The 12686-nt window shown below is 55.0% G+C and overlaps 1 protein-coding gene across 1 annotated transcript; it reads left to right on the top strand.

The window, feature by feature from the left end:
• Positions 1-1279: 1279 nt before the first annotated feature.
• Positions 1280-8633, top strand: LOC123287057 (uncharacterized). The gene is made up of 4 exons (XM_070514529.1): positions 1280-1499; positions 2573-2725; positions 2804-3034; positions 8280-8633. The coding sequence occupies exons 1-4, from the start codon at positions 1280-1282 to the stop codon at positions 8402-8404; spliced, it is 729 nt and encodes a 242-aa protein (XP_070370630.1). The 3' UTR covers positions 8405-8633.
• The last annotated feature ends 4053 nt before the right edge of the window (positions 8634-12686 follow it).

A 12686-nucleotide genomic window follows, 5' to 3' on the forward strand; every position in this document is an offset into this window, starting at 1 on the left:
GATAGAGGGCAAAGACAAGGGCAGCTTCTGATCTTCTAGGAGCCAGAGCCATAGAAACTTCCGGGCTGCAGTTGGTATAGGGGAAGCCAATTCAGGCCGAAGTTAGGTTGAATTCGAGGAGAGGAGCTTTCAGGGCCAGGGAGAGAAGGAGAGAGACAATTTTGTGAAACATATACCCACATTAATAATAATTAGGAGAGAATTGGCATAATTGGAATATATTGTTCAGTAAAGTTTTAAAGATACTTAAATTCAATATAAAAAGTATACAAAGCAGTACAAAATAATTTAAAATTATTTAAAAATTGTTTTAGTTGATTTAGCATTGTTTAGTTGATTCCTGGGCTATCACTTTTGATAAGTAAATCTTCCCTCACTTTGCTATTAAGCAATGACTGACACACATATATTCACAATTAAAACAAAAACACCAGAACTCCTTGGGTGGGGTAGGATGCTGGGTATGCTAAAGTGGGACACACAGGATGTCCCAGGGACTTCTGTGGGGTCCTTATTTTTAAAAGAATTTCCACGTGACCCTCCCCAGTCTAGTCCTGTTTTATGAGTCTGTAATACCCCGCACTTCTCCAAAGGTGGCACTAAGTGTACTGTGTTATAAGTTTCTGTTGATTGTCTCTCTCACCGCCTTGGACTGCAAACTGACAAGGCAGGTGATAAATACTTGTTGAGTTAATGAATTCAACAACCATTTATTGGATGCCTAGTGTATGGCAGGCACTGTTCTAGGCATTGGGCATAGCACAATAAGCATAAGTGCAAAAAGAACCCCTGACTTCACAGAGCTCTCGTCTGGGGGAGGAAACAGACAACAACCAGGATATGAACATCTGTAGCGTGTCAGATGATGACAACTGCCATGGGTAAAAATACAGCACAGAGGTGTGGGGAGTGCTGGGGTAGGCGGTGAGCGTAGAGCCAAGGAGGAGCGGGGTAAGCCCTGAGGACACCTAGAGGAGGCGCACCAGGCAGAGGGAATGGCAGTGCAGGTGCCGGAGCTGGGTGGGCTCAGTGTGTCCAGAGTAGGCAGGAGGCCAGTGTGATTGCAATGGAGGCCGTTAGAAGAGAGAAGTCAGAGATCAGACCAGAGAGGGTTGCAGGTTATATAGGACCTGGCAGGTCACTGTAAGAACCTGACCTTTTACTCTGAAGGAGTTGGGAGTCAGTGGGAGGTTTTGAGCAGAGGATGATAGGATCTAGCTTTTCATGTTGAAAGGATCACTCTGGCTGCTGGATTGAGAATCAACATGAGAAAGCAAAGATGAAAGTAGCAAAACAATTAGCAGGCTATTTAATAATCCAGGCAAGAAATTACAGAGGCTTCCCCATTAGAGGAGGGCACAGGCCAGGTTCTGGATTCATTGAGCAGGCTGCGAAATGGCAGAGAGGCGGCAGGCGAGTGTCCAAGGCTGTTGGCCTGAGAGACCGCGAGGATGGAGCTGCTTTCTGCTGTTGTGGGGCGTCCAGGAGGAGCAAATGTGGTGTGTGAAGAGCAGACGTTTGGCTTAGGGCGTGTGAAGTTTGATTTGCTTGTTAGATACTGCTTTCCTTTTTATGTTGAGTTCCCCTTCCAAATTTGAGAGTAGGTGGTGTTTCTTTTTCAGTATTACAATCTAACAGGAACTGAGAGTTTATGTAACAGCAAAGCGGGAACTGAAACCTCGGATGGATGGATGGGGGGGGCAGGGTTTTGAGTGTTTTTGTTTAAACATAGGGAGAAAGATTTACATCCCACAATCCCATTTTCCTTCAGCAATGAATACAACGTTTGAAGCAGTCTTCAACAGCCAGCCCAGGGCCATCAGCGCTCAGGGTTGTGCGCTCTTGGATTAAAGTAATTCTGAAGGAAAGACTGGAGGTATAAAATGTATGTGGGCCCTGTTGGGAGAGGCAGTCTGCCATAGGCCCTGACCATCCCGCATGCTCTAGCTGAGTGCACCGGGCAGTTGAGCTCCTCTGTCTTCCAATATGGAACAGTTTCTCAAGTTAGTCACCCGGACGATTAGGTAGGTCACAGTGGAAGGGTGCCTTGTTTGCTGCCTGCTCAAGTGCTGGGCCCTTGACCCGAGGTTCCTCTCCTATAAGGCCTCCTACTCTTGTGCGGGTTTCATCTGGGACCATTGCACAATGCCTGTGTTATGTCGGGACAAGGAGAACTAACGCAAATGTGCTCATGTTGTTTGCTGTGCTTTTAATAAAATCCTTTACCTCTGACCCAGGAGTCTTGTGTCTCCTGCCAGCATCCACAAAATAGTAACAGGATAACTTGTTAGAGTCTAAGGTGGGTAAAATTTCAGACCCATTATATTTCTTGACAGGCCTCATCCCTCTCAAAGGAGTTGTCTAAAGCCTCATTCTGGGATGGAGACATAGCTTGTGGTGAAATACAAAGGGGATCAGGGCACGTGCCCCAGCCCAGAGGGGAAGAACTCTAGTATTTAGAGAAAGAACAGGACAGCGATTCACTCCTCTCTCTTCCTCTAAGAGAGCAGAAACTGTGTCCCAAAGCCCCTGCTGCCCCCTGTGAGACAGAAATGAAACTAAACCTCCACAGCCCACGGAGGGCCCGCCTGGGCGGCCACTGCCCGGCCTCCACTCCCTCACCTGTCCAGAGGCAGGGTCTTCCCTGTTTCCCACAGGGATGTGGTATGGGACAGAAGGAAACAGGAGCCACATGGACGTCCACTGCAGCCGACATGGCGTCAGGGTGAGGAATTATATCTACCCAAGGACTTTCGCAGGGAGAAAGTAAAAATTGTGGTAAATACAGTGTTGGTCCATGCAGCTAATGACAATCGTCAGGCATCGGAAGAAGTCGCCCTTCGTTGCTGCGTCTGGGCAGTGATGCCAGCGTGGACTCCAGGCTCTTGCAGTTGCATCCATGGCCGAGCCGGGCTTCCAGGCCCTGGAGCTCGGAGAGCAGCCACTGGGCCCGTCAACAGAGATGCTGCCACCACGGGCGGCAGACGCTCTGCTGGGCAGTCCGCGGAGGTTTCTCTCGGTTCATCAAAGCACAGTAAGATGCCCCCTTATCCCTCCATGTTAATATAAATGATCGAATGAAAATGTAATTACCACAGCTAACCTAACTAAGAACGCGTCTGAAAGCCGCCCCTTGCTCCCGGTGTAGAAAACACTGGCCTTGGAGCCATTTGTCCGCACGAGCTCGCGGCAGACTGCGCCGTTTACTCCTCCCAAAGGGCCCCAGGAAGCTGGTGTTGTCAACCCCGTGTCTCAGGCGCAGAGACTGCTCTTGGGGGGAGGGGGGGTTCCCCGAGGTTGCGCCATCGCCATGGGGCCGTGGCAGGACTTGAACTCAGGCTGCCTGCACCCCCGCACCCCACAGGCCCTCCCCGGAGGGTCCAGGCTCTGGAACCAACATCCTGGGTTCAAGCCACGGCCACTTGACTCTTTGGCCTTTTTTTTTTTTTGAGGAAGATGAGCCCTGAGCTAACATCTGCTGCCAATCCTCCTCTTTTTGCTGAGGAAGACTGTCCCTGAGCTCACATCCGTGCCCATCTTCCTCTACTTTATATGTGGGACGCCTACCACAGCATGGCTTGCCAAGCGGTGCCCTGTCCGCACCCGGAATCCGAACGGGCGAACCGGGCCTCCGAAGCGGCACATGCGAACTTAACTGCTGCGCCATCAGGCCGGCCCCCTCATCGTCTGTTGATCTCGGGCAGTCCATCTACTATCTAATCTCTCTGTCTTAGTTTCCGCATCTGCACAGCTCGGTCGGGCGCTTCTTGGCAGCTGGCAGGTTTCGAGAAAACACGTGGGTTCTTTGCCTCCCTTCCTTTCCCCCTCTCTGAAGACGAACCGCTGCCGGACGCCTGCTCTCGCCCTGGCAGTCCGCCCGGCGCGTTTCCTCAGAGGCGTCTCCCTCCACTTTCTCCGTGTGGACCCGGCTGATGAGCGGCGACTTCGCGGAAGGAGGACACGCAGCTGGGATCGGCGAGCCTTGGGAACGCGCGTGAACGCCGGGGGAGCGCTCGCTGCAGCGCCGCCCGGGGGTCCCTGGAAAACAGGCCAGACCGAGAAGCGCCGGGGACCGGGGGCGGCGCGGACCGCCAGGGCCGGTGCTGCGGAGACGCAGAGGCGCCCGAGGCGCGGGGACCCCCGGCTCCGGGCCTCCCCGGCCAGCGCAGACCCTGGCGCGCGCGGCAGGCACGGAGGCGGCCCCAAGCTCCTGGACGGTGGAGTCCCCCGGCCGCTGGAGGGAGCGCTGAAACCGGCGGACGCCTCACTCGGCCGCTGGCCCGCACTCTCGGGTTACAGCGCGGGGCGCAGAGAGGCCCCCGGGGCCCCAGAGGCTGAATGGCAGCTGCCCTCCTGCCCCCGACAGGCCCGGCTGCCCGCGGCCCCCGCCTTGTCCGGCACCCACGCCTCCCTCCTCCCGGACCTTGCAGAAGGATGGAGAAGGGGCAGTCCTGCAGGGGGTGCTGGAACTGAAGCCCCCTCGGGGAGGGAGGCTGAGGGTGGCCCCTCTCCTCACCCGCCCCCACTGGCTGTTAATGCTTTGGGGTGCACTCCTGCTGCCTAGGAGGAGGCCCCGGGCGATCGCGGGTTGGCCCTGCTACCCACGGGTCAGCAGAATGCAGCCCCTGTGAGGCAGGGAAACCCTGCCCTGGCCCTGGTCACTGCACTTTAGGGTGGGTTTTTGACAGAGCAGTCCCCACACAGGCACTGAATCAGGACAATGGGGCCGGCCAGGAGGTGGGGGTTGGGGGAGCCATCTCTCGGTGGGGTGCAAGGGGTCTTTTCCTGAGAGTTCAGGCCCGAAGCGCAGTTGGGTGAGGGAGACCCCTGGCCTCCCTGGAAGAGCAGGAGACTGTATTTCTGGATACTTTCAGGCCAGCTTGCCACCTCCAGGGAGTGTGATCTGGCAACAGGAGAAAGGAGCCTAGAACTCCCTGCGAGGTGACACCAGCAGGGGACCAGGACGACAGGACTAGCAACCCAGGCGGATTCCACCCCCCAGGCACCTTGTGCTGGAGCCAGGCCACTATAGGAGCTGGCCAGCAGGGGCACTTGCGCTTTCCTGGGGGTCTGCTCCAGCCTGGCAAGAGAATGTGCCGTTCAGGGGCTGTGTGTAAGGGCTTCTGCATCCTTCCAGCATCATTAGATCCTGGGTCATGAGACCTCATGGGTCCTGGCTGGTCAGCAAAGTGCAGAAGCTAGTGGCAGCCTTCCCTGGGCTGAAGCAAGATTTTCCTGGTGCTGGAAACGTAGGGTTGGGGATGCACGTGACCCCAGGGCTGGCTCTCCCTCCCCAACCTGAGGCAGAATGCTTGGTTTTCATTCATCTGCTGATTTAAAGAGGGATCTGTGTCCATTCTCCCAAATTTCCCCGCTTCTTCATGCTGTCTCAGCATCTCCATCTATTTGGTAAAACACCAATTTATCGGATATTACTCTCATTTTAAATTACATATATCACTTTAAACATAATTCACCTTCTCTTTCAGGTCCCATTAGCTTATGAAAGCATTAGCAAATTGTCACATGTTTAAATGGCCGTGTAATAGGTATTGGTTTTAATTGTCAGTACTTAAGTGGCCATTATGACAAAGTGTTTTGCTTCATAAGTCAGGTAAGCCCCTCACTCTCCAAGGAAACAGGCTTGAGACTCGGCTGCTGAAAGCTTAGAGCCAAGTGTGTAACCCACTGTAACATATGTATAGGACGCTGGCATTTTGACATTGGCCTCAGTCTTTTTTTTTTTTCATTTTTAAAATTTTGGTAAAATACACATAACATAAAATGTATCATTTTAAGTGTACAGTTCAGTGGCACCAAGTACATTCACATTGTGTGCAACCATCACCACCATCCGTCTCCAGAACTGTCTCATCATCCCCAGCTGGAGCTCTGCACGCGTCAAACACTATCTCCCCAGTTCCCTCCCCAGCCCCTGGCACCCGCCGTTTCAGCCTCTGTGGATCTGACTCCTCCACATACCTCATATACGTGGAATCATACAGTATTTGTCCTCTTGGGTCAGGCTTATTTCACTTGCAATAACGTCTTCAAGGTTGATCCACGCTGTGGCGTGTCAGAATTTCCTTCCTTTTTAAGGCGGGATAATATCCCGTTGTGTGGATGGACGGCATTTGGTCTGTCCATTCATCTGACACTGGACATTGATTGGTTTCCACCTTTGGGCTATTGTAAACAAGGCTGGTATTGGCCTCGACAGTCTTAATTCTGTTTTGTGTTCCAACCCTTGTGTTTTCCTTTTCCTTTCTCCTCTACTTCTAATTTATGCTTCCCTGTGACTGACACCAGGCTCCGTTGTGGCCCCTCAGGAAATTCTGTCAAACTACCTAAGCAGCAGGAGTTCCAACATCGATGTGAGAGACGAAAGTCCAAAATCAAATGAGCCTTCCTACAAACAAAAAGGTCCTTAACCATTTCTGGGGCCACCAACCCATTCGAGAATCTAAAAAAGTTTTGAACCCTGTCCCACTTAAAAAAGCGCACGCACTCCCACAAACACTGCGGCTTCCGTTTCCATCCCTGAAGCCCATCCTCGGGCCACACGTCTATCTCTGCTCTGGATAATTAGTTTCTTCCCCAAAGTTTCAAATCAGCGCATGGCTGATACGCTGCGTGAAGCGCATCATCGCTTCGGAGGATTACGCACAGCTCAATGTCTGCACCGCGACCTTCCCCAGCGCGGACCTCAGCGGGGTGACAGCCCCGGGTTAGGGAGCAGCTCCCAGGGCCCCGGAGGGCAGGGCGGGCGCAGAGAGCCAGACGCGGGCGGGCGCGGAGGGAAGGTGCCGGAGAGGACAGCTTGCGGGGCAGGAGGCAGACTCGCCTCCGTTGTCCTGTTCGAACAGGAGTCCTCCCCACGCCTGCCTCTCCCCTCTGAAGGCCTGCAGCTCTGGCCACAAGTCCCCATCCTGAACCCCTCTGGCGCACACTTTCCCAGGGAATCAGTCAGGGAGCCGGAGACCATAGTTTGCAAGTTAACTGCATAGAAATTTGTGTCCCGTGGCCCAGGAGAGGCTTCACTGGAATGGGCGCAGAGTTCCCCCGGGGCAGTGCCAGTTGAAGGGCCCTGGCTGCTGGAATTACCCAGCTTGGGCCACAAGAGCTCTGTGATCAGCCAGTACGTGTTGTCCACCGCGAGGGGAACGTTTCCAACAAATGCGCCCCATCTGAACAGGAAATGCAAGGTCCCCCTGGATTTAACACAGCTGGTGGCTGAGCCTCTGCCCAGATGCCCGGGTGTGCTGGAGAGTTCGTGCCCTGATAGTCAGCCATCCTTATGGGAGGCGATTTGCACGGGGAAGCGGGTCCTCAGGAGTGCACACCTGGAGGCAGAGCCAGGTGTCTCAGAGCCACACCAATGTCTGCTGTTTGGTCCCCCCTGGAGGGCAGGGCCACAGAACAAAACCTAAAGAGCTCTTGTCCTGGAACACCTGGGACACTCCTCCCAGGTGCTCCACAGAGTGAGGGACAGGGACAATCTGCCTTCTCCTTGGCCAGGGAGTCCTGAGGGGCCACAGCCGGGTGCGCACTTCCAGCTTTTGTGTTTTGGTAGCAAATGGCTGCAGCACTGCGGGGGGACACAGTCAGCTCTCGGGGACCCACCCAGGCAGCAGGTGCAGCCCTGATAGGGGCCACGCCCCTCCTCTCCCAGAAACCTTGGAACCTCCTGGCCACCTGCCGCCTAACCCTAGAGGCACACCAGAATCGTCTGGGGACATTCTAAACCACTGGGATGCAGGGAGCTCCACTTCAGTCCTGTTCCACATCGGAAACTCTGGGGCTGCGACCTGGGCGGAGGTCATCTGTAGAGTCCCCAGGTGATCCCAGTGTGCGGGCCAGACCCACGGACAGCTCTTCCTTGGGCCCTCTCCTGCCTTTGGTAATACATGCTCGTGGAACCACCACACTGAGTTGAATCAAAGCGGCACATTTTAAGAGCCAGGGATGCTTCTTACAACACTGTCAGGCAGGTGACAGGTATGACAACCTGCCATGGTTGTCGTTAACTATGCGTGTGCTCACTCCATCAAAGTGTTTCCTGTGGTCGTCACTTTAATCCGGTTACAGGCAATATCAGTACTACATGCAGTGAGTTCAATTGCTGTTTTAAAATATTCTCAAAAATATTACAGTATGATTCGGCCTTGAAATGAAAAAATATTGTGTATGTGATGAGCATGGACACAGAGTGTCAGGGTGTAAATTTGACGTTAAAGAAGCAAATACTTCACATTGCAATTTCATGTTTTCTTGCAAAGCAACAGCCAAGTGCCCTAACGAAAGGAGACGCCCACGGAGAGTAATCCGTGACAATGGACTGCCTGTCCCCATCAGAGACGCAACTGGATGCCGAGAGGTCACGAGACCCTGGAAAAGCCTTTAGAAGAAAGCTGCTTCTCTCCCACCCTTTAGGGTCTAGTGAGCACGGGAAACACAGGCCCGTGCCCTGAACCCAAGGGGGACGCCACGTAGCTGATCGGAAATACCCTAACTGATGGATTGCACTGATTCGTTCAATTTTATGTCAGCACAAGAGCGATGGATGATAAAAATCCATGTCTATGAAGTCCAAAAGAGCTCTTTCAATAAATATAAAGAAAAGTTTGCACGGCTAAAAATGCATCATATCAGCTTTATTGCCAGTTTTTCTTCCGCGGTGATCTGGGTGCATCTTTGAATGGAAGGCTTCTTAGTTCCTATGAAACAGGGTATTTTACTGCCAGGTATAAATTCCCAGCCCTCAGGCTTGACCTCCCCGCTACATGGCCACCTGGACTCCAATACTGTGGTTCTCTCTGGATTCCAGGAGGCGCCCTCTCCCCAAGACTTTCCCTTCCACAGAGACTCTCTGGAGCCGGCCCCCTGCTCTCAGGCCCTTCTCACCTCCCCTCGCCCCCACAGAGTCTGGCAGCTCCTTCTCCTGCTTCAGAACCTCATTCTTTTCTGCCACTTCTCTTTTTCAAAGCACCTCCTTTCTGTGTAATTCCAGCCTATTTCCACCCCACGCTGCCAAACAGATGCGCTAATTTCCATCAGCTGTGCTGTCAACCATCTCTAAAACGGGAGGCAGTAAGGTACGGGGTTAAAAGTATGAGCTGGGGGTCACAGACGTGGATTCAGCCCCAGCTCCACCCTGGAAGGCCGGCCGATTCTGCACGTCACTCCTCTTTGCCGATCATCCTGAGTCTCTTCATCTGGGAGGAGAAAACTAACGACCATGTCCTGGGGTTGTTAGGAGGATCAGATGAGATGGCGTGTACATTGCAGACCCTCTGAATGACAGTCAGCTCCTTGGCATCCTTCCGAAAGTGAACAACCATGGGGCTTGGGTGGGATTAACCTGGTCACAGCTTGATTGGCTTAATCCCAGTCATGTGACCTGTGGCGTGTGACCTGGGTTGGTCCAATCAGAGCCAAGCTCAGGATTTAGATGGTTTGGGGAAGCAACGTTTTCTTTTGCCTGATGACATAGATTCCATGAGACCTGTGACCCTGAGAGCCATGGGCTACTGGGGGAGCCATCCTGAGATACAGGCTGACCATGGGGGGAGGCCAGTGGAGAAAGAGCTGGGAGAAACTGAGCCAGTGCCCACTTAAGCCTCATCTGGTCCCTATGCTATTTTGGTTATGTGAGCCCTGAAGTTCCGTTTTTTTTTTTTTAATGGCAATTTTTTAAAAAGATTTTATTTTTCCTTTTTCTCCCCAAAGCCTCCCACTACATAGTTGTATATTTTTAGTTGTGAGTCCTTCTACTTGTGGCATGTGGGACGCTGCCTCAGCATGGCTTGATGAGTGGTGCCATGTCCCTGCCCAGGATTTGAACCCAGAAAACCCTGGGCCACTGAAGTGGAGCACGTGAACTTAACCACTCAGCCATGGGGCTGGTCCCTGAAGTCCCTTTTATTCAAACAGATTTCAAGTATGTTTTCTGTCATTTGTAATGAAAAATACTCCAACTGATGCAGTATGAAAAGTGCCTAACAAGTACTTAATAAATGGTAGTTATTGTTAACTCAAGAGCTCAAAATGCAGGCACACCTCAGAGGTAGTGCTGGCGCGGTTCCAGAGCACCTCAATAAAGCGAGTGTCACCATAAAGCGAGTCATGTGGATTCCTTGTTTCCCAGTGCATGTAAAAGTGACGTTCACATTGTGCTGTAGTCTACTTAGTGTGCAATAGCGTTAACGTCTAAAAAAGCAATGTCCACACCTTAATTAAAAAATACTTTATTGCTAAAAAGTGCTAACCATCATCTGAGCCTTCAGCGAGTCATAATCTTTTTGCTGATGGAGGGTCTTGACTGGTGGACAGGTCAGCAGCTGTCACCAAATTCCATCTCCAAATCCTATGTCCTGTGATTTCCTCCGGCCCCACCCCTGACTGCTCTGAGGGTGGGACATCCTGGTCCCGGGCGGGTCCGCATTCCCGTGGTGCCGATGCTGATGGTTCTGGAGCCCCTGCAGGGTCCCAGCTGGCTCTGTTTGGGGATGAGGGGGGATGAGGGCCAGGGGGCTGACCTGGCTCGGGGTGTGTGAGCCTCTGACTTTGGCTCTCAGCACTGCCGAGACCCCGTTCTCTCAGAAGCTGGGCACACAGGGCGTCAGAGGCAGCAGCTGGCCCCCACCATGGGTGGAGGCCGCCCAGCCCGGGAAGTTCTCCTCCCGCAGCTGGCAGGTGACCTGACCTGAGGCCGGCTGAGGGCTTGACTGGTCACAAGTCACACAAGAGGTTTCCTAAATGATCACGTGGTTGTAGAAAGGTTGGACCAGAGATGGTGACAAGCAGGGGACGTCTAGCTTATTTAAATAGAGGACATCAGAGTACTTCAAACAGCTACCTGTACATCACAAAAGGTGGGAAATCCTTCACCTGCCCATCCACCCATCGCTGTCCCGTGCTCTCGTTCCACTGTGTGTGGAAGGAGGGCACAGAGCCTGGGGCAGAGCCCTTGGCCGTCCAGGACGCCCGCTGTGGCTCCGAAGGGAGAGCTTTCCCCTCCAGGCTCAGCCCGTCTGCCGCCGGTCGGCGGCGTTCTAAGTGCGGATGGCGGTCCGGGCTGGCGGGCTGCTTCCCAGTGGGCCACGTCCACTGCAAAGCACCCCAGAGGCCACGTGGTGTACGGGCGCCATCTGATCCTGTGGGGCCCTGGGCACAAGTTACACCTGCCTCCTCCAGCGCCAGCCAGCCGAAGGCTCAAAGGCTCGGGAGCCCTGGGGGCAGCCTGAGTGCCCGTCGCTTCCACTCCCTGCACCTGGGCCTAAGTGGCCCATCACGCAGGCAGTGCTCTGCAGGAGCCTGCAGCGGCCCACGATGCAGCAGCTGGGGGCGGCCCACGGAACCAGCAAGAGGGACACAAGGGGACCAGCAGGACCACCTGACCCCCACCAGCTGGTGCACAACTGTGCCCCCGTCCTGGCCCCTCAGCAACTGACACACTGACCACACCTGCTTCTCTGAGGCACCTTCTCCGTGTGGGTTCCAGGACAGCAGGCTCCGCAGTGCACCTGCGTCCCAGCGCCCTCTCCTGGCAGGTGACTGCACATCCTCTGTGCCTGACCACTGGTGAGGCCTGTTGTCCCCCTGTCCTATGATGGTGGGGAACGTCCCTTCACCCTGAAAGGGGTCTGGCCAGGACAATCAGCCACCTGTCCCTGTTTCTTGGAAGGGTCTGGCTTGTCTCTGAAGTTGCGTCCTTCCCAGGGGCTGGGAAAATCTCCCTCCTTAGATGAGGCGGTGACGGTGTGGACGGAACTGCCCCTCATGCTCTTATTCCTAAAATAGAAAGGTGCCAACCCTCCAGCACGCCCTGGACGGTTGGCTCCTGAAATCAAAAGCGTGGGAGTCCAGCTTGAGGGTGCCCCATCCCCGATTCCCGGATCTGGAGTGTGGCCACTTGCCGCCACACCCCTTCTGGCCCTGGTGCCTCATTCCTCTGTGCACAGGTTCACTCAACAAACCTTTGCCGCGTCTCTCTCTGCATCACCGGTGTGTGAAGGGCGCCCTGGGTGGGGTCAGATTGGGACAGACGAGACAAGGTCACTCGCGTGACTCGCTCAACACCCCGACCCAGCCAGAACCAAGTGCCTCTCGACCCAGCACTTTCCGCCAGCATTTGTAGCGAGAAACGCTCACCCGCCTCGTCCCCTAAACCCGCCGCGACGGACCAGCGATGCGTGAGAAGCGGCAGGGTCCCTCCTCCCCAGGCGGCGGAGCCCGAGCTCCGGCGGCCTTTCGAAGGCTCGGAGGGCGCGCACGTGACGGCCGGCACCGCCCAGAAGCTGCGGGGCGGAGGGCCCTGGGCGGGGCGGCCCGCGCCTTTCCAGCGTCTGCAGGCGGACAAGCCGCGTTCGCCTCCCCCGGTGCTCCTCTGCGCTCTGGAAACCCGAGCTGCGGCCCCCTTTCCCGTTTCAGGCCCGGTCTGCGCTCTGGAGCGGGGGCCGCGGAGGCCGAGATGCTGCGCGGGGGGCGCGGGCGGGAGGCGGGTGAGGCTGGAGCAGCGCGGACCTGACGGCGCCCCGACGGCCGGCCGCGGGCCCCTCGGAGCCGGCCTTCGTCCCTCCGGGGTCCCGCGTCCCGAGGCTCCGTCTGCCCCAGGAACTCGCAGTCTCCACTTGCGTCCACCGCGTGGTTCACCAGCAACGGAGCCCCCCACGCCGTCCGCGGGC

This window comes from Equus asinus, chromosome 7 (genome assembly GCF_041296235.1).
Source record: "Equus asinus isolate D_3611 breed Donkey chromosome 7, EquAss-T2T_v2, whole genome shotgun sequence".
Classification (NCBI taxonomy): domain Eukaryota; kingdom Metazoa; phylum Chordata; class Mammalia; order Perissodactyla; family Equidae; genus Equus; species Equus asinus.